We start from the raw sequence: 24463 nt of genomic DNA, 5'->3' as shown, positions 1-24463 counted from the left end.
TGAGAATGGTGATGGTAATGGAGGTGATGTATGTCCAATCATAAACAATATTCATAGAGTCATTCATTAGTAAACATGTTCTATCATTTGGCAGGATTATTATAATGTGTGATAAAGGGAAAAAGAAAAATTTTGCAATTAACTATGCATGTGTATAAAATGTAAACTAAAACATTCAAAATCTATAATCATATATCATTAATGTCCCCTACCTAGAAAGAAAGAACTTGCCTACCTAATGACACATGTTTGTCTAACTTCATGATCATATATATATTCATCTTTTTTTATTATTTGTTTTAAGTTAATTGCTTCCACAGCTGTGATAATGCATGTAGATAACTCGTGTAAAATAATAATAATAATAATAATAATAATAATAATAATAATAATAATAAATAAATAAATAAATAAATAAATAAATAAGGTGTTTGCTACGGTACGATAATAAATTTATACGTACCGATATAATAAAAATGAGGACAAATAACAAAATGCCATATGGATTATATTATCTACATCAGCATTTATTTTTTTAAAAAAATATATATATTATATCAATATTTTTACTAAAATATCTTTATAATTTAGCAAAAAAAAAATATTTTTTATTTAATTTTACAAAAGGACCTAAATACCCTTTTTTTATGTTAGAACAAAATTTATCTTCTAAAATTAATCAAATCTTAAAATTGAGCTAATTTATATTTATAAATTTTAAACAATTTAAAAAATAGAACAACATCTGTAATCAATTTCGTAGATACTATTCCATAAACCCTAATTTCTACACATCTGAAAAACAAAAATTCAAAAGAACTATTCTTTATCTTTCCTGGATTTTCTTATATCTCTCTCAAAGAACATCTCTCTCTCTCTCAATTCGCATACTGAAACTCTCTTCTCTCTCACACTAGCCCACTACAGTCTCTCTCAGTCTCACTCGAGTCTCATCTCAGTCACACTCGCGACGTCTCCACGTGTCACGCCCTTCCCTGGGCTCCTCGTCGTCGGCGACAGGAGCAACTCGTTGGGTCATCGTCACTCGTCGTCTTCTGGTTTCGGACCTCGCCGTTGCCGTGGACCGTAGTCCGTTGGTGAGTTCCTGCGTCATCGCTTCCCCTGTTCTGTCTTTTCCAGATTTTCTTTCTCCTTGTATTTTGAGATGATGTTGAATTGCTAATCAATTAATTTACTTTGTTTCTGATCTAAATGTTGCTGTAAATCATGAATGATGTACGATTTTCTGAATTTGGTGCTAATAACATGAGCTAACTTTTGGGTTGATGAAAATCATCACTGAGTTAAATTTGGAGCTAAAGTTTTTGTTGATGAAATTATCAGTGAGTTAAATTTATTGCTTTAATAATAAATTTGATTCTTAGTATTGATTGATTTGTTCTTACATAGGCAGTATTGGTGAAGCTCCAAATTTGTCTGGCGAAGATATAGATGCTAACTTTGAGATCACTCCTTGGACTAGATTTATTTATTTGGTTATGTTTTGCTGTATGTTTCTGTTCTATTTTATCTTTTCATATGCAATTGTGCATGCATTAGTTAATCTTTTTGCTGACTAGTATTCTGAGATTAGCTTTTAACAAATTAAGGTAGATAGCGCTAATGAGACCTTATTTAAATGAGTGCTCTTAGAATACTTGTTGGTAAAATCATTGTAATAATTCTCTTAAAATTGTTCATTTTATAATAATCAAATCAAAGAAGTTGTACCAACTTTAATCTTTAATTTCTTCTTTTATATGCAAGTGTTAAAAATCTATGGCCGCTCTCTATTATATACTCTTCACAAAAATCTATAGTTCTATACTCCTATCATATAGTGTTAAACCTCACAATATATGCATGGATAAAAAGAAAGAAGAAATTAAAGAAAGAAAAAAAGCACATGCAGGAATAGAGAATGAGACTTCAATAATTAAGTCAAGTCGGTTAACATCAAATGGAAAATTTTCAAGCACAGGGAACCCCATTTGTTCAAAGAATTAGATTAGTATATTAAACATTTTTTGGCCTGCTCTATATAGCTAGAAATTATTTTTATTATTTTAAAAGCAAATTAAAGTTTCTCCACTCATTTATGTAACTATCTAACTATTCTTTGTAAAATGAGTGGAGAAACTTTAATTTGCTTTTAAAATAATAAAAATAATTTCTAGTTATATAAAGCAGGCCAAAAAATGTTTAATATACTAATCTAATTCTTTGAACAAATGGGTTTTCTGTGCTTGAAAATTTTCCATTTAATATTAACCGACTTGACTTAATTATTGAAGTCTCATTCTCTGTTCCTGCATGTGCTTTTTTTCTTTCTTTAATTTCTTCTTTCTTTTTATCCATGCATATATTGTGAGGTTTAACACTATATGATAGGAGTATAGGACCATAGATTTTTGTGAAGAGTATATAATAGAGAGTGGCCATAGATTTTTAACACTTGCATATAAAAGAAGAATTTAAAGATTAAAGTTGGTACAACTTCTTTGATTCAATTATTATAAAATGAACAATTTTAAGAGAATTATTACAATGATTTTACCAACAAGTATTCTAAGAGCACTCATTTAAATAAGGTCTCATTAGCACTATCTACCTTAATTTGTTAAAAGCTAATCTCAGAATACTAGTCAGCAAAAAGATTAACTAATGCATGCACAATTGTACATGAAAAGATAAAACAGAACAGAAACATACAGCAAAACATAACCAAATAAGTAAATCTAGTCCAAAGAGTGATCTCAAAGTTAGCATCTATATCTTCGCCAGACAAATTTGGAGCTTCACCAATACTGCCTATGTAAGAAGTCAACAAATCAATCAATACTAAGAATCAAATTTTATTATTAAAGAAATAAATTCAACTCACTGATAATTTCATCAACAAAAACTTTAGCTCCAAATTTAACTCAGTGATGATTTTCATCAACCCAAAAGTTAGCTCATGTTATTAGCACCAAATTCAAAAATCCTACATCATTCATGATTTACAGCAACATTTAGATCAGAAACAGAGTAAATTAATTGATTAGAATTCAACATCATCTCAAAATACAAGGAGAAGAGAAATCTGGAAAAGACAGAACAGGAGAAGCGACGACGCAGGGACTCACCAACGGACTACGGTCCACGGCAACGGCGAAGTCCGAAACCAGAAGACGACGAGTGACGACGACCCGACGAGTTGCTCCTGTCGCCGGCGACGAGGAGCCCAGGAAAGGGCGCGACACGTGGAGACGCCGGCGAGTGTGACTGAGATGAGACTCGAGTGAGACTGAGAGAGACTGTAGTGTGCTAGTGTGAGAGAGAAGAGAGAGTTTCAGTATGCGAATTGAGAGAGAGAGAGAGAGAGAGAGATGTTCTTTGAGAGAGATGTAAGAAAACTCAGAAAAAATGAAGAACAGTTCTTTTGAATTTTTGTTTTTCAGATGTGTAGAAATTAGGGTTTATGGAATAGTATCTACGAAATTGACTGCAGATGTTGTTTTATTTTTTAAATTGTTTAAAATTTATAAATATAAATTAGCTCAATTTTAAGATTTGATTAATTTTAGGAGATAAATTTTGTTCTAACATAAAAAAGGGTATTTAGGTCCTTTTGTAAAATTAAATAAAAAACATTTTTTATTTTTGTTTAATTATAAAGATATTTTAGTAAAAATATTGATATAATATATATTTTTTTTAAAAAAATAAATGCTGATGTAGATAATATAATCCACATGACATTTTGTTATTTGTCCTCATTTTTATTATATCGGTACGTATAAATTTATCGTCGTACCGTAATAAATACCAATAAATAAATAAAATAGAGTAGATTGTCCTATTTTTATGTGCTATAATCTATCATACCAATCATTTTTATTTATGCAGACATAAAAATTGATTGTTAATTGGCTCTAATTGATCGTTAATTGTTAATAGGCTCTGTTGCTACAATATAATTGTTAATTACCTAATTGGAATTTATTCTGGACCATGATAAATCCTATTGCAACTTCGAACCATTTGTCACATTTATTTTTGTCTCAATAGACCAAATTACATGCTCACAAGACATATTTATCGTCGTGGTCCTGTGATTCCGTCTCTTTTTCTTTTCCAGCGAACTTTCTCCCTGTGGTCCATGAAGAAGGATCCAAACCTCAAATTTGCATTCTCCCATAATTGCCGCTGGATTGTCAACAATCAGATAAAGAACATCATCCTCTACTATCCAAACCCCCATTCCATCTGTTCAAAAGAAGTTCAAAATCCTTGACCTCAAAGGCAAAACCCTCAATTAGCTCCACAAGTACTCTGCCTGCTTCGATGTTACTTTCACCGGTGATGAACACTGTTGTAACCTCTAAGCGCATGATGAGTCTTGTCAAAGAGGAGGAATCTGTTAGGGAGTCACAAGAAAATACTTTCCTTTTCAGGTTAGCAAAATTACTTATGATGAGTGTCAACAAGAGGATTAATGTTCTGAAACTCAATGAGCTGAAAAGGAATTCAGGGTTTCTCGATGATTACATGATTAGGATTGTTGTATAAAGTACCCGAATTTGTTTTGTGTTGTTAACGAGGGCAGGAGGAAGAGCTCCATGGAGATTGAATTGGTTCACTGGAACCCTGAATTTGCTGGATCCACAGTGGAGACTACGGCCAGGAGGAGTGGCAATACAATGCTAACGTTATCGTGTTCTACTGTTCTTTGCCTTTCAGTTGAGTGAAATCGTAGGAGAGATTTCGTGTATTCGATTTGGTTCCTTACTTTTCGCCTTACATGGACCCCAGGAAATTGATGGAAGGGACGAAAGAGATGGAGAAGAGGAATGTGGGATTGGCACATAAGATGTTGTCTTTGACTCTTTGGAAGAAAGCCTCAATAGTGAAGTTAAGTCATTTTAGGAGGGAGTTCACTTTGTCTGATAGGTTGAATGTGTTGTTGCTCAAGCACCATGGGATTTTCTGTTTCCAACAAGTATCAGATTTACACAGTTCTTCTTAGGGAGGCGTCTGTTAGGTCTAAACTAGTTGAAAAGAATCCTCTAGTTGTTGTGAAGAAGAAATATGGGCAACTGATGCAGGGGGCTTCATGAGTACAATCAGAGGCGGCACCTCATAAATATGGAGAAGAGGAGGAAGAAATGTGTTCCTTTGGCTAGAGTAGATGAAGTAAAGTGTAGAAGAAGATGAATCGAAAATACTTACTCAAATGATGATGAGGATGGAGACAATAAACAGGGAGGTTTGTTTGACCCAGAGGAAAGGAAACAATTTTATAAAGTTCTGTTTGATGATGATACTTCATGAAATTCTGAGATGGTGCGAGTGTGATAGTCTAGTTTGCGCATTTGGTTCATATAATTTTGATATCAACACTTCCCTCCCTGCTACATATGCATACATACACAAGGTCGCGCATATAGATTGAACTTTTTTTTGTTTGATATTGCCTTAAATTGACGTTTTGACTTTTGAAACTGATTTTCTGAATTAAATTTTGGTTTGGCTGGGTTGTGTTTACTTTTGCTTGATTGTTGATGATTCAACGACATATATATTAGAAGAAAGACTGAGCGCATATTCCAGTTAAAACCTACATAACTCTAATATAAGATGCCTGCGTCCCTTCTCTTCATAGTTGCCATTGAGTTAAAAAAGAAAACCTTATCTTCCCATAATTTTTGTTATTTTCTTTGGATAATAGTCAATAGTGATTGCCCAATGATGCACAATTCAAAATATATTAAGTAGTGTTGCTGTAGTGTCAAGTTCATCACTTACCTTCCAACATTTCTCTCTCTAGCTCTCACTCGCTCACTCACTCACTCACACCCCATGCATACATATATACATACACATACATATATTTGTCAAGAAGGATAACAAAAAAAAAATCATCATCCAAAGTTGGCTCGAATTTTTGAATTCAAAATCACTACCTTATGATGTCTTGTAGCTATTTTTGCATATAGATGTGTTATTCTCCGTCGTGAGTGCTTCCCCATTTTTGCTCCACCCTTCAATGTTTGGAATAGAGAACAACTCAATTTGGTGTTTAGAATTTTGTTAAGTCGAAGAGGGTAACTTCAAGGCCACGCAGATCACTAAGTCCTCCATATAAGCACTTAATGTGTCACTTAAACATTTTCATTCATGTCCATAGTGAGGAGTTAATATCTAGGTCATTTTTTCAAATAGTTCATATTTGTCGAGGTTTATCTTTTCAAAATGAATAATGGAATCTGATTTGACAAAAGCAGAATCTTTCGATATCAAAATGGCTATTTACTCTTATCAACACTATTTTTACTCCCAACTAATGGTTGTTGAGCAAGTAGTACACAATATTTTGGTTACTATAATAACACAAACTTATTGTGATATCATTTTTCTTTGACATTTTATCACTAAACATAATTGTAAGCAATATTTGTTGAGAAATACTCAATAAAAACCACTTTAGCCATTAAAATAAGTTATTACATAATTATATATTCTTGTAGTAAATTAATTATTTATCAAGATATTTGAATATTTTTAGAATAAAATAATCAAATTTATTATAATAAAATAATTAAATTTTTTTTGAAAATTAAATATATATCATATGTAAACTACAATAACAGTTAGCAATCAATTTGAGTTAGTTTAATAGTTAGTTCATTAGTCCGCTTAAATAAATATTGAAAGTTTAAATCTTGCCTCATGCATGTAATAATTTAGAGAAAGTATGAGGAGACAATGATTTTAGTATACAACATGTACAATAGAATTAAAAAAAAAATTAGATCATTAATTAATTATTTAATTTCAAATTTTAAAATTTGAAAAATTAATATTAGCATTTAAACTCATTCACACTACGTACAGTTATTTCTAATCTCACCATAACTTCCAATACACGTCTAAAACTCGCCGTCATCTTCTCTGGTCCTCACATCGCGCCGCTGCACTCCCCGCCAGCCATACCGACGCCGCCGCAGCCTTCCACCAACACTGCCTCTACCTCTGCCGGTCAGCCGACGCGCTTCGCCCTTTTGCCGCTGTTTTCGCGCTACTCTCCCAGCAGTCATAATCGCAGACGGCAAGTCCTACTTCCCTGTCGCGTTTTTATTATGCCAGACTCGTCTCTCCCCCGCGCCAAAAGCCAATGTCAAAGTCGTTTTCAAGCACCGCTGTCTCTCTTTTCATAGGGTCGTCGTCTCTCTCTTTTCTCAACCAATTTTCTCATCTCACTTGGATTATCAATATGTTTGTAAGTATCATATATGATTTTATTTGTTTTAACTTTTGAGGATGTTCGTTGTGTTCATTTTCTGTATTTTAAATTTGTTTAAACAATACCATTTGTTTCATGTATCATTGAATTAAAATGACTATATATATTTTTGGTAAGATTACAATGAAATCAAATTTCTTGAAATTTGCAAAGATCCTGACAAAAATATCAGGAAAATAATGTCAAGAACGGCCGAAATCTGTATTCGTGAAATCACAACCGAACATATTATAGGATGGTCATTTTAGTAGATATTAAGATGGTTATTTTAATTGTTATGTAGATGATTATTTTGATTGGATTGAGTTTAATTAGATATAATTAAAATATGTTGGATATTCAATTTATTAAGTATGCGGATAATTATTTTTATCTTTGCGTGGATGGTTACTTTCACTACGGGTGAGCGACGCCGATGGTGACATGTGGCAAGCCAAGCAACAACGGTGAAGTGGGATAATATTCGATGAAGGTGGGTTGGGGGTGGCAGCCGATTGTGAGAGAAAAGAGTATTGAGTAAAATGTTTTGATAAATTAGGATTTGAGATAGTTATTTTTTTAGAATAATTGAGTGGATTATTTTATTTAGGTAATTTTTGGAAGGTTTTTTATTTTTTATATGTATTTAGGCAAAATTCAAAGCCATAGTTGTCAGAACCGAACCGGTAAAATTACTGGGTCACTAGGTTACTGGTTCAACCGGTAGATCACTGGTCGAACCGGTTAATCCGGTATAATTAAATAATTATGTAAAATTTAATTATTTTTTCTTTATTATAAGTATTTTTATTTTATTTTTATAAAAATAATTATCATTTTTAAATTTTAATACTTTATTAATTAATTTATATTTATTGTATTATTATATTATTATAAGTAAAAACTTACATACAGTTAATTTTCATGTGAAGTTGATATTTAAAAATAGTTAGATAATTTGATAAGTTTAACTAAATATCATCTAACAATTTTCAACTATCAACTTCATATGAAAACAACTGCATGTGAGTCTTTACCTATTATTATATACTACAAGTATTTATTGAAAAAAAATTAATAAATATCGTATAATCATGAAAAGAAAAAATAAATTATGATTAATAATTTTTTTATCTTTTTAATATATATATATATATATATTTAAATAAAATTTATAGTTAAATAAAATATAATTAATTTAAAAATTAGTGACTTTAAAATTAAAATTAATTGAATATAAGTAAATAGAAAATTGCTATATGTATTATAATTTGGATATATATTAGTAAGAAGCAATGTAGCTTGTTAGTTAGATTATCTTTCTTGCAACCCTGAAGTGAGCACTTTGAACCCCATATCAGTCATTTTGAAAAATTTTCCAAAAAAATCACACAGCTTTGACACTTAGCACGCTGGAGCTTTTGGAGAGCACGGTGGACTTGCAGAACCCAGATGCATCGTAGCTTCGCCTTCAGTTGGGATCAAACGGTTCGGTCCGGGTTCGGTTTTTATCGGATTTGGCCAGTTTTAGCCGGTTCGTTACGAGTTTAGCCGGTATTAGTAAGAAGCAATGTAGCTTGGTGGTTAGATTATCTTTCTTGCAACCCTGAAGTGAGCAGTTTGAACCCCATGTCAGTCATTTTGAAAAATTTTGAAAAATTTTTTAAAAACCACACATCTTTGACACTTGGCACGCTGGAGCTTATGGAGAGCATGATAGACTTGCAGAACCCAAATGCATCGTAACTTCGCTTTCAGTTGGGACCAAACGGTTCGTCCGGTCCGGTTTTTATCAGATTTGGCCAGTTTTAGTCGGTCCGTTACGGGTTTAACCGGTTCGTCTTGATTCTCTGCCTTGAACGGTCACCAGACCGATATAGGGTCTGATTTACCGGTTTTTTGGTCGAATCGGCCAGTCCGGTCCGATTTTTACAACTATGTTCAAAGCCCATTGTACATATTGTCAAAATTTTTTATTGTCTCCCTAACAGAGTTTAATAATTTATTATCCAACAATAAATTTTTAAATGGAGTTCGAATTCATAATAAATTAGTCATTGACTTATTACATTAAAAAATACGTGTAACAAAAAAATAAAGGAATAACTAACTGATTTTTTTTTTCAGATTCATGAAACATAATTGTTTAATGTAAGCGTTATTTTTGGGTGACTATTTAATGTAAGCGTTTAATCCTAACAAAAATAATTCTTCACATATCAAGACTTAATATTTCTTTTGTACAGTGAATTGCTTAAAAATGACCGTTGAAAGGTCTAGAGTTTAAAAATATACAATCCAAATTTCAACCTAAAAATAAAGGCAGAAAATCCATAAAAAAGAAAGGAAAACAAAAAGCATAAATGAAATAAAAAAACAATTATTAACAATTAATTTAACATCCTGCAATCTTTTCTTCAAGGAGACGCTGACTTCTCTTCCCTCCAATCTCTAATTCAGACAGAAATAAAAGATAGAGAGAGAAAAAGATACTCTCTACCCGCCTTCGCCCCCCCCCCCCCCCCCCCCCTCTCTCTCTCTCTCTGATCCGTTCCTCGCATAACCATAACTCGGATCTTCGACTCGTTTCCTCCCAGCCCGAGCCACCCAACTCGCTCATCATGGCGCGGGCACAGACTCACCTCCTTCTCCTCATCACCACCACCATTTTCTCCCTCGCCCCTTGCTGCGTTGCCGGCGACCCCCTGCTCCTCCGCAACAGCCATCGAAGCTCCCACACCGCAATGGTCCTTCCATTGTACCTCTCTCCACCGAATTCCTCCACCTCAGCGCTCGATCCTCGTCGCCAGCTTCAGGGATCCGAGTCCCAGCGCCACCCTAACGCTCGCATGAGGCTCCACGACGATCTCCTCCTCAATGGGTAAATCAACCTCTTCCACCATCGCAACAAATACATTTTGCTTCCTTTTATTTTCGTTTTTTTTATTTATTTGTGATTCTGAGATTTGAGATTTGAATGGCGTAGGTATTACACGACGCGGCTTTGGATCGGTACTCCGCCGCAGATGTTTGCGCTTATTGTCGACACTGGGAGCACAGTTACGTATGTTCCTTGCTCCACTTGCGAACAGTGTGGCAGCCACCAGGTAATGCTTCAATTCATTTTTGAGTTTTTAATTTCCAAAATTTTCTTCTGCGTAGGATATCTGCAGTTTTGGATGATATGTGCTTATATTGATTCTCGGGTACCTTTTCTACATGGATCATTGCTTTAATTGCATCCCTGTATTCTGCGAATGGAAAATGATAATTAAATTGTGTGAAAATATTGTAGATGTTATGTTATTGTGCTGTGGATGTGGATATGTAAACTCTACAATAAAAAGTTTAAAATACATAGCTAGTGTATTAAAGGACAGCTTGGTTTGTAACCAAGATTTTGTTAGGTGTTGTTACACAACTGGATACTATATAAGTCTACTTCCTTCATTTTCATTCCACCATTTATATTTATATTTTCCATCTTTACTTACAGCAAGTACAATATAGTTGACAAGGGTGGATCTGTGGACGTTTTTATTTTAGTAGACAAGTTACCCCTGTTTGTCTATGTATGTTATGCCTTTTAAGGGGTCTAGTCTGTGGTTAGCCTAGGTTGCACTTTTTTCTTAACATAAACCATACAGTGTGATAATTTTGATCTGATACCTGTGCCCATTTGAAACCTTGAACTCCTTGGTCTATTGACTTGTTGAAAGTTATTTGTCCAATATAGACCTCTCAATATGATTTCAAGATAAGCTAGTAGTGTGCTTAGATCAGTTTGTTTTTGGTTCCTGAACAGTTTATTACTAAAAAGCTTCTTGAGATAACTTTTGGAGTTGAATAAAAAAGAAAGCATTTATATCTCTAAACAGGCCTTAGGTTTTAATATTTTATGAAAAGAGAAGACTGAGTTGAGCTTACAGGAAAGTTTATATCTAGTCGTGGGCGTTTCTAAGGGAAGTGCTTTGCGAAAATTGGTAGACCTATCATATTTGGCTATTTTCAACCCTACCAACACCCAGGCTATTTAGGGTCAGTTTGGATTGGCTTTTGAAAAAAGTACTTATTTTTTTCATCTTTTTAAAAAAGATCTTTTTTTGACATTTGGATAGGCTTTTTAAAAAGAGTTTTTAAGTATTAAAAACGTCTTTTGTTTTTGTTTTTTTTTTTAATAAAAGTACTTTTTTTAAAAGACGTATCCAAATAGGTTTTAAATTGAATAAAAGTACTTTATGAAAAAAAAAAAGTACTTTTTCACTAAAAAAAGCCAATCCAAACTAGCACTTATACCTCTTATATGTTTCCTTGTTAATACCTTGTCTAGGTCTCTAGGGTGAAATAGATGTTAAAAAATGAGTTCATCCAAAACTTATCATGCCAATGCATGTGTTTGTTATTGCTGATGCAATTTATCTGAAGCATTTTGGATTTTGTGTCCAATTTTATTTTAACAGGATCCGAAGTTCCAGCCAGACTCATCAAGCACTTATCAAGCTGTCAAATGTACATTGGATTGCAACTGTGACACTGACAAGAACCAATGTGTGTATGAGAGACAGTATGCTGAAATGAGTTCTAGCAGTGGTGTCCTTGGCGAGGATGTCATATCCTTTGGAAATCAGAGTGAGCTTTCCCCACAGCGAGCTGTTTTTGGTTGTGAAACTGTTGAGACTGGTGATCTTTATAGCCAGCATGCTGATGGCATCATGGGATTGGGCCGTGGAGATCTTAGCATCATGGATCAACTAGTTGATAAAAATGTAATAAGTGATTCATTCTCTCTATGCTATGGTGGAATGGATGTTGGTGGAGGCGCAATGGTTCTTGGTGGCATATCTCCCCCATCGGGCATGGTCTTTGCAAATTCAGATCCTGTGCGAAGGTATCTATTTAAAAATACCAATCTTATGGATATGAGATGCATTTTGTTAACAAATGCATTTTATTAATCTCACACATTTACTCTAGTTTCGGGGTGGCAACAGCCCATATTACAATATCGATTTGAAGGAGATACATGTTGCGGGGAAGAAACTGCCTCTAGACCCACAGGTTTTTGATAAGAAACATGGAACTGTCTTGGATAGTGGTACGACTTATGCTTACCTACCAGAAGCTGCATTTCATGCATTTAAAGACGCTGTAAGTTCTTTAATGTATATTTCAACAAAAGGGTTTTTCTGGGTTGCGTATGTTAGTGTCACATTCTGCTGTTCCCTAAACACACTGAGTTGTTTTCAAATTGAGTTTCATATGATTTAGGCTTGGCATTGATTTAAATTGCCCAAGGATCCAACATATAAGAGTCTTGTTTCTCTTTCAGGTCATATACACATATTGTAATAATTGGAACCATAGTAGAACATAAAAGAGAATTTTTGGAAGTTTGAATATTTTGGGGAGGCCTAGACTCCTCTATTAGACTATTACACAAAGAGGAGCCACCTCTGTATGCTATTGTTGGTGAAAGAATCATGTTCACTGCATGGACATATTGTGTCCCTGCTAAGTAATAAGGATTTAAATGGCTTAAATTATTTTACAGACAATGAATTAGGTATGTCTTGGAGATTAATCTGGTGAATTTTGGCAAAGTTAATTATGATGCTGCAAGAAGTTTGTACAATCCATAATGATATTCATTATATGTAAGACTGGATATAGATCTGATTGTTTTGTACAGCTTCTCTCTAATATTTGATTTGGAGTTTGGTGCTAAGTTTTGAATTCCAAGCCTTAGATGTTCGTTTATAAATTATTATTGATTCTCTTTATTGGTGGAATAGTCATAAATAGTAGTAGTTTTGTAGGCCAATTTAATAGCTTTGAGGAATCTCTTTCTTGATTTTTATAAATTATTCTTAATTCTTAGTTCTCTTTCTTGAAGTTTGAGGAATCTCTGGTCTCTCGAATTGTGGGCTTATTTAATAGCTTTTCTGCTTGTGTGGTCTCAAGAAAATCAGAATTTGAAGTATTTAGTTTTTCATTTATCAGTTAGACTGGAATCATTCAGCGTATTTCTTTTTCAAGTTTCCTGTATCTTATACCTCATGACTATCATTATATATCTGCAGATTGAGAGGGAACTTAATTCATTCAAGCAAATCAGTGGTCCAGATCCAAATTACAATGATATATGTTTTTCTGGTGCTGGAAGGTATGTGTATAGGATTACTAGATGTTCAAATCACTCTTCCATTTCAGTTCAATTAATAGTTTGGCTTTACGTGTATTTCAGTGATGTTTCTCAACTCTCGAAAAGCTTTCCAGTGGTTGACATGGTATTTGGAAATGGTATGAAGTATTCACTGTCACCTGAAAATTACATGTTCCGGGTTAGTTATATAATGCTCCTTAGTATTTTAGTTGTGTTTACAGTTTTGCAAAATTGTTTATCAAAACACTTCTGGCTGATTTTTTACTTCATAAATTTTTCATGAAGCATTCAAAAGTGCGAGGTGCTTATTGTCTAGGGGTATTCCAGAATGGAAAGGATCCAACTACTCTTTTAGGAGGTAACTTTTTTGCTTTGTTTTGGTAACTTCATTCTCCCTCATGCTTTGCTTTGAGAGAATTCTTGATCTTCTCAAACTTCATATTATACCGCTATCTTCTGTGGTTTAAGGCTTCTGCAATACTTTAGTGGCCATTCTGATGTCATTTTTGTCTGCCTAGGTATCGTTGTCCGAAACACTCTTGTTACATATGATCGTGAGCATACAAAAATTGGTTTCTGGAAAACTAATTGTGCTGAGTTGTGGGAAAGATTACAAGTCTCCAATGCCTCACCGTTGATGCCTCCAAATTCAGGAGTAACAAATTCATCCCAAACATTTGAACCTTCGGTTGCTCCATCTGCATCACAGCATAATGCACCTCCAGGTATTATAGTTAATATGCTGATCTCTTTTTTAATTAGTGATACCTATGTGTTTCAGAATATAGTGTGATCTCCTTTTGAATTAATATTTTTATTGACTGATGTGCTTTCATCAACTTAAATGAACAGGTGAAATCCAAATTGCACAAATAACACTTGCAATTTCATTTAACATCAGCTACGTGGATATGAAGCCTCGCATTCCTGAATTGACTGGGCTCATTGCTCATGGGTTAGATGTTAATACTTCTCAGGTTAGAAATCGTTCAGACATTCACCATATTTAGGAACATATTTTAGCTTTAGTTTAATCAGGAATCTAATGCAATGAAAAGGCTTTGGTCACAGATGTACCTAACCACTTTGGCTACCTTGGATGCTTTAGCATAGGCAGGAATTTAGGTAGACACCCTAAGCTAGGACATGAAGACGTTGTAGTTTTCCAGAGAAAATTTTATTTGCAAATATGTTTTTTGTTACTTTATGTTATAACACTCATGGATGGATATTCACAGGTTCACTTGCTGAATTTGACTTCTTTTGGAAGTGATTCCATATCTAGATGGGCCATAACCCCAAGTGCACATGCAAGTTACATTTCTAACACAACTGCAAAGGCAAGTGGACATTTGTTGCTGAATTTGTGTGAAAACTACCTACTTATTTGGTTTTATTTTTTTTTAATACAGAATATAATTGGTCGGCTTGCTGAACACCATGTGCAACTTCCTGGCACCTTTGGGAGTTATAAGTTGATTGATTGGAATGTTGAGCCTTCATCAAAACGGTAGCTTTTTCCTTTAAATTGAAAAGCTCTAAATTTGGAAAAGTTATCTCTGTGTGTGTGTGTGTGTGTGTGTGTGTGTGTGTGTGTGTGTGTGCACTGAATTTCAGAAAGGGTATTGCATATAATGAGAGATCTAGGAAGCAGATACTCAGTTAATGTTATAATTTCACTTAATTTACAACATGCTATAATTTCACTTTACAAGTTAATGTTTCATTGTTTATATTCAGGTAACAAATATTTTACGTATATGCTGTGTTCAATCCTCATAGTTTCCACTGGTGTTGTTAGAGCTAGAAATGAAGAGTAAATAGTTGGAAAATTTTGGTTTATCGAGTGTTAAACTTTAATGACATAGTGTTAAGTACCTAAGGAAAGTGGGAAACCACACCTTAGAAATGAAGAGTGAATAGTTGGAAAAATTAGTCTACCTATTAATTTTAATATATATAGATATTTTTAGTTCTCCTAGTTTATCGAGAGAAAAACTTCAACAACATAGTGTTAAGTACCTAAGAAAAATGGAAACCACAGCTTAAAAACTAGTTGTTAAGGGAAGAAAAACTACTTCTCTTAAATACAACACCAAGCATCCTATATTATTTGATGTGGGAGTTTGGGTACTCCATAATACCCAAGTCCCTGATACATATTGACAAAAATTGGAGTGAGAAATTCTTAAGTTGACAGTACTAACAGTTGTTCCATTCGACAATTGACAGCGTGTCTCAGTTTGTCAAACTTAGAATGTAATTCTTGTCACACAACTTTACATAAATTTAATATTGGATGGAATGCTTGTGGTAAGTAGTGTCTACTTGAGAATTTCTCATTACTGGGTTTGCCTTAACTGGAACGACTTTGGATATTGATACATTTTTCCAAAATGATGCAGGAATTGGTGGCAGCAATACTATTGGGTTGTGGGTTTAGCCGTTTTGATCGCATTGCTTATAGGATTATCGGCATTTGGAATATTCGTAATTTGGAAAAGAAGACAGGAAAGCGCACATACTTACAAGCCAGTGAATGCGGCTGTTCCAGAGCAAGAACTACAGCCATTATGAGCTATATATATAATGTTATGCAGCTGCTGCTTGCTATCTTTGCTTGATTGGTGTCAGTAGCATATCCAACTTCTATCAAGGCTCAATTTGTGCAAACCTGGTCAATCAACTGATTAGATTTTTTTTTTTAACAACGATTATTCTGCTCACGATAACCAGTGATCATTGAATTCTGATAGAGGCACAGAAAATTCTCTAGATATTCCATCATCTGTAAAACGCTATTTTCTTTTTCTTATTTTTGTGAATATTGTAATATACAGGTGAATGATACAGTGGCAGCATACAGTTGAGATGCAATTTCATATATTGTAATTTTTGCATTTCTATTAGGCTGTGGCTTTTACTTTGTTATTTACTTATTTCCTCTATTGCTATTTTTCTCATTGGATTTGTCGTCTAAAAGAGATTGTATTAATCTATTGGACAGTTAGATGCTACCGGTTACTGTGGACAAATTCTTGGTGGGACATTACAAATTACAGGTCAGGAACACTTGACTAATTGAAGGACTAAAATTGAATCAATGGAAGATAAATGGAAACATCTAACTAAGATTAGCAATATTTCGGATACTTCTAAAATGTTTCAGTAAAAAATTGGAACATTAGAGTTTTAGTAAATTTGAACAATAAAGCTAGGTGTTCAAATGTTTTTGACGATACTTCTTTTTTTTTTCTTTCTTCTTTTTTCGTTATTGTTGTTATCGTTATTATTATTATCGTTGTTATTATTGTCGTTGTTACCACTGTCGTCGTTGTTGCTGCTACCACGTCTATGATTTTTTGTTTTTTTTTCCTCCTCATCATCCTTTATTATCATTATCATGGTCGTTGTTTTCTTCATCTTTTTTTTTTTATATATGTTCAGAAAACTAGAATACAAAACACACAAATTTTGGTGCATAACCTATATATTTTACTAGAGAACATAGAAATTTTTAAAAGACTACATACCCAAAACATTGACATTCAACTAATAGAATATACATAGTACATAAATTTTAGCCTATAGTACATAAATTTTGGTGTACAATACAAAAATTGTTACACAAAAATTTTTGAAGGAGCACATACACAGAATATTGACTCACTCAATTAACAAAAATACATTTATAGCATGCAGCAAACATTTATGTGCTAAGTAAAACAAATTTTGTGCTATATTAATAAGTTTGTTCTATGTGCAAAAATTTTTGTACTATATCAATAATTTTTTATGCTCTCTAACAAAAATTTATGTGTCGAAAAAACGCAAAAAAAAAAAAAATGACTCACACGCTTTTTTGTTTAGACTTGTACTAATTTAGTTAAATTTAATTACAAATACGCTATACATATAATATCTCCAAAATTTTTAAATCACATTTTTTTTGCAATAAATCTAATGGTGACATCTAGTAGAATTTAACTATGTAATACTTAAAACTTCATTATTACTGTAACACTCTAACTAATATATCCGTTATGCTCACATCATAATATATTATTTTAATTATTACTGGAACACCTTAAGTAATTATTATTATTATTTAGCGCCAACAACACGTCTACGATTTACATGAATGGCATGAACGTAACAACTAACAAGGAGAAAAATTCTCAACGAAGGATACAATTTCACTATTATTATTATTATTATTATTATTATTATTATTATTATTAGAAACAAGAGATTAAACTGAAAAAAAAAACGTATATATAGGTACTAGAAGAATCATAATAATAAAAGTATATGATCTTATAATTAATAGACAGATATGTTATATAAATATAAATAATATTAATTAGGAAAAATTATTGTAAAGGACCGTTAAGAAGATTTAATTATTAAAAAGAACTTTTAATACCAAAATTAGTAAGAAGGACCAAATCTTTTTATAATATTTAAGAAGAAGAATCAAATTTTTTTATAAGGAGATAAATATATTTTTAATTATTTTTTATAATCTTTAATATATGCTGTTTGATTCTCAACGTTGTATAGATATATATGAATATTCACTTGAGATTAATTAGTTGTTATATAGATATGTATGAATATTCACTTGAGATTAATTAGTTAATTAATTAAAAAAATTACTCTAAAAGAACGTTAGAAAGATTTAATTATTAAAATATTAATTTTTAACTATTTATTTATTTATTTTTTATAATTTTTATATTAACAATTTTTATTTTTTCTAAAATTTTAATAATTTTTATTCTTTATTTATTTTTTACTTTTATGATCTTTTGTCTTTTTTTCTCGTTAGCTAAAGATCACAAAAACAAAAAAATAAATAAGTAATTAATAAAAAATAATCAAATAATAAATGTCTACCATTCAATTATTAGCAAGAGTATAAATGAATATTCAAATATCTTAATATTTTTTTATTAATTTGTCCGAAATTGTTTCATGTATACGCTATTGTTGTGCACAGTGCACCTATATATAAACATGTTTAATATGTGCAAGATTTACCTGAAACAAAAATTGGAGCACTACTGCCTCTAAGATTACAGAAATGTATCATCTCCATTTTTTTGAACACTTGAGAGAATAAAGTGTGATCTCTCACCTTTAATTCTATAAGTGGGACCAAAATTAAATAGGAGAGAGAACAATGAATAGTAAGATTAAGCACTGGATACCATCCAATTTTTTTCTCACTGGAAAGGATCCATTCCCTAAGATTACATTGTCTAAATGGCTCTTAGATGGCTTGTTCACTCAACTTGCCATGTTTTGGGATACTACCCTAGTGACAAAACTGCTGAAGAAGGATTGACCCAACAAGAGTATCCTACTACTTGTTCAGAATTTCAAATGCCTCTTCCCTATCCACGCTACACCAAAGGGGACTATGAAATCATGGAGGAGTGGAAGGTGGATTTGCTTCTTCAGCAGTATGGGCTAAGCTTCAAGGGCACCTTTCATGACAAGAGAGCTTTTTATAAAATGATTTATCTAGATTTGGTTCGTCTTTTTAAATATTATAAAAAGATTTGGTCCTTCTTACTAATTTTAGTATTAAAGGTCATTTTTAATAATTAAATCTCCCTAACGGTCCTTCAGAATAATTTTTCCTAATACTAATTAATCTAATATTGATTCTAATTTATTCTCTAACACCCCCTTTAAACTTAAGTGGAAGCTAAGAATACTATTTTGCGTTTGGATATCAGAGTCCGAAAACAAGTTAGATGATGAGCCTTCGTGAAGATATCAGCAGTTTGATCCAGTGTTCCAATAGCGATGAGACGAACAACATCAATAAGAATGCATTGTCGAACAAAGTGACAATCAATCTCAATGTGTTTGGTGCCTTCATGAAACACATCATTATGTGCAATCTGAATAGCACTGCAGTTGTCACAAAAAACATCAGTGACTATGGTGCACCCAAGTCTTCGAGAAGCTAACAAATTGAGACAACCTCAGCAGTGGTGTCAACGAGAGCACGGTATTCAGCTTCATGAAACACATCATTATGAGCAGTAGTAGAATGACGATAAGTGGGATCACCAGCCCAATCATCATTGAGTATGCCTGAAGGGATAAAGATGAATGGGTAGAAAAATAAAGGCCATGAAATAGGGTGCCTTTGATGTAGCGAAGAACGCGAAGAACTGCTGCGTAGTGAGTAGTACAAGAAGTTGACAAGAACTGGCTAAGACCATGAACCGGATAGGCAATGTCTGGTCGGATGCCAGTTAAGTAGACTAGTCCTCCAACTAACTATCGATAAAGAGTAGGATTATCCAAAACAGTTCCATCTATAGGAGTAAAACAAACATTAGGTTCAAGAGGAATAGAATCAGTACGATTATTGTAATACCGGCTCGAGCAAGAAGATCCGAAGCATACTTAGCTTGAGAGAGATAGATACCATCATCTGTGGATATGACCTCGAGACCAAGAAAATAATTGAGAGAACCAAGATCTTTCATCTCAAAAATACAGTGAGGGAGGCTTTAAGATCAGAGATACCATCAACATCATCTCCAGTAATGGTCATGTCATCAACATACCACAACCGAAGAACAACTCTACGTTCAATTTTACGAATAAAGAGAGCATTCTCAATAATCTCGTCAAATGATGGAGGGAAATCGTCGGTTTTTAGAATTTTCACAAAAATACTCTTGTCGAAATATAGATTCAAACCGACAAACAACACTTAATCAATGTTTAATTTGTTTGTCACTTAAGTCAAACTAATAAAAACCGAGAGTATTTAAACCTCGTATCGTCTCTCAAAGAATTGCAAGGAAGTATGCATATTATTGGTTATGAAGTATTTTGGGAGTTTTGTAATGATGGACAAGAAATGTAAATAACAAGAAAATAAAGCTAACAACTAAGATAATATAAATGCTAAAAGGTTAGTCATGGCAAGAATCATGAGTCAAAGTTTTTCATCTTGTATTATTGACCACAACATGGTAATTACAAAGGGTTAATTCCACTTAGATTTTCTCTAACATCGGAGGGTTAAATCAAGTAGACATAATTGATCCTAAAATCAACTAACAATCCTAAATCACCAATGACATTGGAAATCAATGATATTAAGACACCTAAATACTCAATCTCAAGCCATGAGTATAAAAATCTACTCTAAAATCCACCAAGTATTTTATCAAACACTTGGAAGGCATAAAATAAAAGCATAGTAAATAGCAAGAATTAATAAAATCTAAAGCTATCAAATGCAAGATAACAATACTAGCAACTCAATTAAACAACAATACACAAAGAAATATCAAATTGCATTATTAGAAATCATAATCCAACAATGGCTCATAAACATACAAGTGACAAAATAAGAAAATAACAAGTAAAACTAAAATAGCAAAGATATAATAATGAGAAATTGTAAGGAAAACTAAATTAAGACAAGATTTAAAACCTAAACTTAAGAGAAAATTAATCTAATCTACCCTAATTCTAGAGAGAAGAGAGAGCTTCTCTCTCTAGAAAATGACCTAAAACATGTTTCTAAACTAAACCTAAGTGCTTTCCCCTTCATCCTTCTTGAATTTGGCCTTTAATAGCTTTAGAAATGAGTTGGATTGGGCTCTGGCAGGTCCAGAAATCGCCCCTAGCGTGTTTTCTTTAATAAGGCACGTGATCGCATTTGTGCGTACGCATGCCTGACCATACGTACGCATGGTTGTAAAAAATACAGCCGTGCGTACACATGGATATAAAACTGCATTTGTGCATACGCATGAATGCTTGTGCATACGTATGGCTGTAAAACACTCCAAACTTCATTTCTTCATGAATTCTTCACTTTTACATGCTTTCTCCCCACTCCTTCAAACCATACTTGCCTTAGAAACCTAAAATCACTTCATCAAACACATCAAGGCATCGAATAAAATTAAAGTGAATTAAAATTAGCAAATTAAGGGTATAAAAAGTATATTTTCACTCTTAAGCGTAAATTAGGAAGAATTCACAAAATCATGCTATTTTAGTGAATAAATGCAAGAGAAGTCAATAAAATCCACCTAATTAGAGCAAATAAATACCATAAAATGTGGATTCATCACATCCCCACACTTAAACAATATGATGTCCTCATGCTAAACTCAATAAAGACAAGAAAGGGGTATCAATATTTATTGAAAGTAAACTATCTATATGTAATCTATCTACATGCGATCTATCTAAATGTATGCAACTACTTAGTCAAAATAAATCAATTTTCAAGAATACATATATGAACATAAGGGCTAAAGCAATCACAACCAAGTCAAATCCAACAATTGAGTAGAGTTATTGAAAAGAATTTACAACTTGCAAGATAAGAAGTAATCATAGATGAAAACATAGAATTGAGCAATCGAACCCCTCACCGGATGTGTATACACTCTAATCGCTCAAGTGTTTAGGGTTGATTCACTCAATTTTCCTCTAAATCATGCTTTCTAAGATTTGTTTTTCATCTAACAATCAACAATTATTCAATGCATGCATACAATTATCATGAGGGCTTTTCCATAGGTTGTAATGGGGCTAGGTCAAGGTAAGTCTGTATTTGGTCAAGTGGACTAGAATTTGAATTTTTGATTAACTTACACTTTCTACCCAACCTACAACCTACTCTAATGCAAACCTAACTACCCATTCTTTATTTTTCACACACTCATGCATTCTTTTCCATTCACATCCCATATGCATTATTCTTATTACTTTTCTTTTGGGCATTTTGTCCCCTTTTTATTGCTTTCTTTTTTTCTTTTTTTTTTCTTTTTCTTTTTCTTTTTTTAATTTTCTTTTTCTTTCTTTTTTTTTCTTCAACATAACATATATACAAAAGTATTAATGCATATGGTTTAAATATTTAATGTATGAGTATGTACCGAATTTTCAAGATCTTCAACAAAAATACAAAAATACACTTTTATCTCTACCATTATTTCCAAACTTTTCCACACTTAAATGATACACACTCTCACTAGCCTAAGCTAATCAAACATCCAAATTAAGAACATTTATTATTTTTCACTTAGAGGTAGTGATGTGCTAAAATAAAGAACAAAGGGATATTAAAATAGGCTTAAAATTGGTTAACAATGGAAGATAAAAGGGTAGGCTATTTGGATAAGTGAGCTAAATAAAATAATGACCTCCATCATATAAATACATTCATACACAGAATAATAGACATAAAAAATCAAACAAATTAAAGATTACAATCATATAAAGAGAATATCACACAAGAAAAAAATAGTGGATATATGATGCAACCACACAATTAGGCTAAAAACTCACAAGGTTGTGTGTTCTTAGCTCAAAAACTATGTTCCACAATATAGTTCAAGCAAGTTTCAATGAAAAATATTTTAACTCCAATCAATTGGGATGTCAATACTCTATTAAGAATGTTTTTCTTGAAAATTTTCATTACTTTGACTAAGCTTATTATATATATATATATATATATATATATATATATATATATATATATATATATATATGCAAACCGAGAAAATACAAATAAAAATTCTACAACACATAATAAGAACAGTAAAATTGAAATGTGAAAGTGTTTGGATTAGAATTTTTCACCCAAAAATTTACAATGATTGGTCGTTGTAATATAGTGGTGAGTATTCCCGCCTGTCATGCGGGTGATCCGGGTTTAATCCCCAGCAATGGCGCCAAAAACTTGACGGAGGAAAATCGTCGGTTTAGAATTTTCACAAAAATAATCTCGTCGAAGTATAGATCGAAACCGACAAACAACCCTTAATCAAAGTTTAATTTGTTTGTCACTTAAGTCAAACCAATAAAAATCGAGAGTATTTAAACCTTGGGTCGTCTCTCAAGGAATTGCAGGAAAGTGTGTATATTTTTGGTTATGAAGTATTTCGGGGATATTGTAATGATGGACAAGAAATGTAAATAACAAGAAAATAAAGCTAACAACTAAGATAATATATATGCTAAAAGGTTACTCATGGAAAGGATCAAGAGTCAAGATTTCCCATCTTGTATCATTGACCACATCATGGTAATTACAAACGATTAATTCCATTTAGTTTTTCTCTAACATCGGAGGGTTAAATCAAGTGAACATAATTGATCCTAGAATCAACTAACAACTTTAAATCACCAATGACATTGGACATCAATGATATTAAGGCACCTAAGTCCTCAATCTCAAGCAAAGAGTATAAAAATCTACTCTAAAATCCAACCAAATATTTTATCAAACACTTGGAAGGTATAAAATGAAAGTATGGTAAATAGCAAAAATTAATAAAATCTAAAGCTACCAAATGCAAGATCACAATACTAGCAACTCAATTAAACAACAATAGACAAAGAAACATCAAATTGCATTAATAGAAATCATAATCCAACAATGGCTCATAAACATAAAAGTGACAAAATAAGGAAATAACAAGTAAAACTAAGATAGCGAAAATGTAATAACAAGAAATTGTAAGGAAAACTAAATCAAGACAAGATTTAAAACCTAAATCTAAGAGAAAATTAATCTAATCTATCCTAATTCTAGAGAGAAGAGAGAATTTCTCTCTCTAAAAAATGACCTAAAACATGTTTCTAAACTACACGTAAGTGCTCTCCCCTTCATCCTTCTTGAATTTGGCCTTTAGTAGCTTTAGAAATGAGTTGGATTGGGCTCTGGCAGGTCCAAAATTTGCTCCCAGCGTGTTTTCTTTAATGAGGCACGTGATCGTGTTCGTGCATACGCATGCCTAACCATTCGTATGCATAGTTGTAAAAAATGCAGGTGTGTGCCATCAACCTGCACCAATGGCTTGCAGTGTTTGAATGCTACAATACACGGATAGAAGCTCCAAAAAATGCATTGGAGAACTCTTACACCTTGAACCTCCTCACTCTCACGGTAAACGAGGAGCATTTTTATTTGAACATGAGACCTTGACATCTTTGCAGTCATTGCTTTCAACCATACTGGCAGAATC

General features: G+C 32.7%; 1 protein-coding gene across 1 annotated transcript; it reads left to right on the top strand.

Moving 5' to 3' along the window:
- Positions 1-9802: 9802 nt before the first annotated feature.
- LOC130936921 (aspartic proteinase 36-like) lies at positions 9803-16330 on the top strand. The gene is made up of 12 exons (XM_057867047.1): positions 9803-10148; positions 10254-10374; positions 11728-12155; positions 12259-12415; positions 13348-13430; positions 13512-13608; positions 13716-13788; positions 13949-14155; positions 14283-14407; positions 14669-14770; positions 14843-14940; positions 15836-16330. Exons 1-12 carry the CDS (start codon positions 9889-9891, stop codon positions 16005-16007), a joined length of 1923 nt encoding a protein of 640 aa, XP_057723030.1. The 5' UTR covers positions 9803-9888; the 3' UTR covers positions 16008-16330.
- Positions 16331-24463: the final 8133 nt, after the last annotated feature.

Source organism: Arachis stenosperma, chromosome 1, assembly GCF_014773155.1.
Source record: "Arachis stenosperma cultivar V10309 chromosome 1, arast.V10309.gnm1.PFL2, whole genome shotgun sequence".
NCBI lineage: Eukaryota > Viridiplantae > Streptophyta > Magnoliopsida > Fabales > Fabaceae > Arachis > Arachis stenosperma.
Note: the sequence above shows the minus strand (reverse complement) of the source record. Positions and strands in the feature narration are given on the sequence as shown.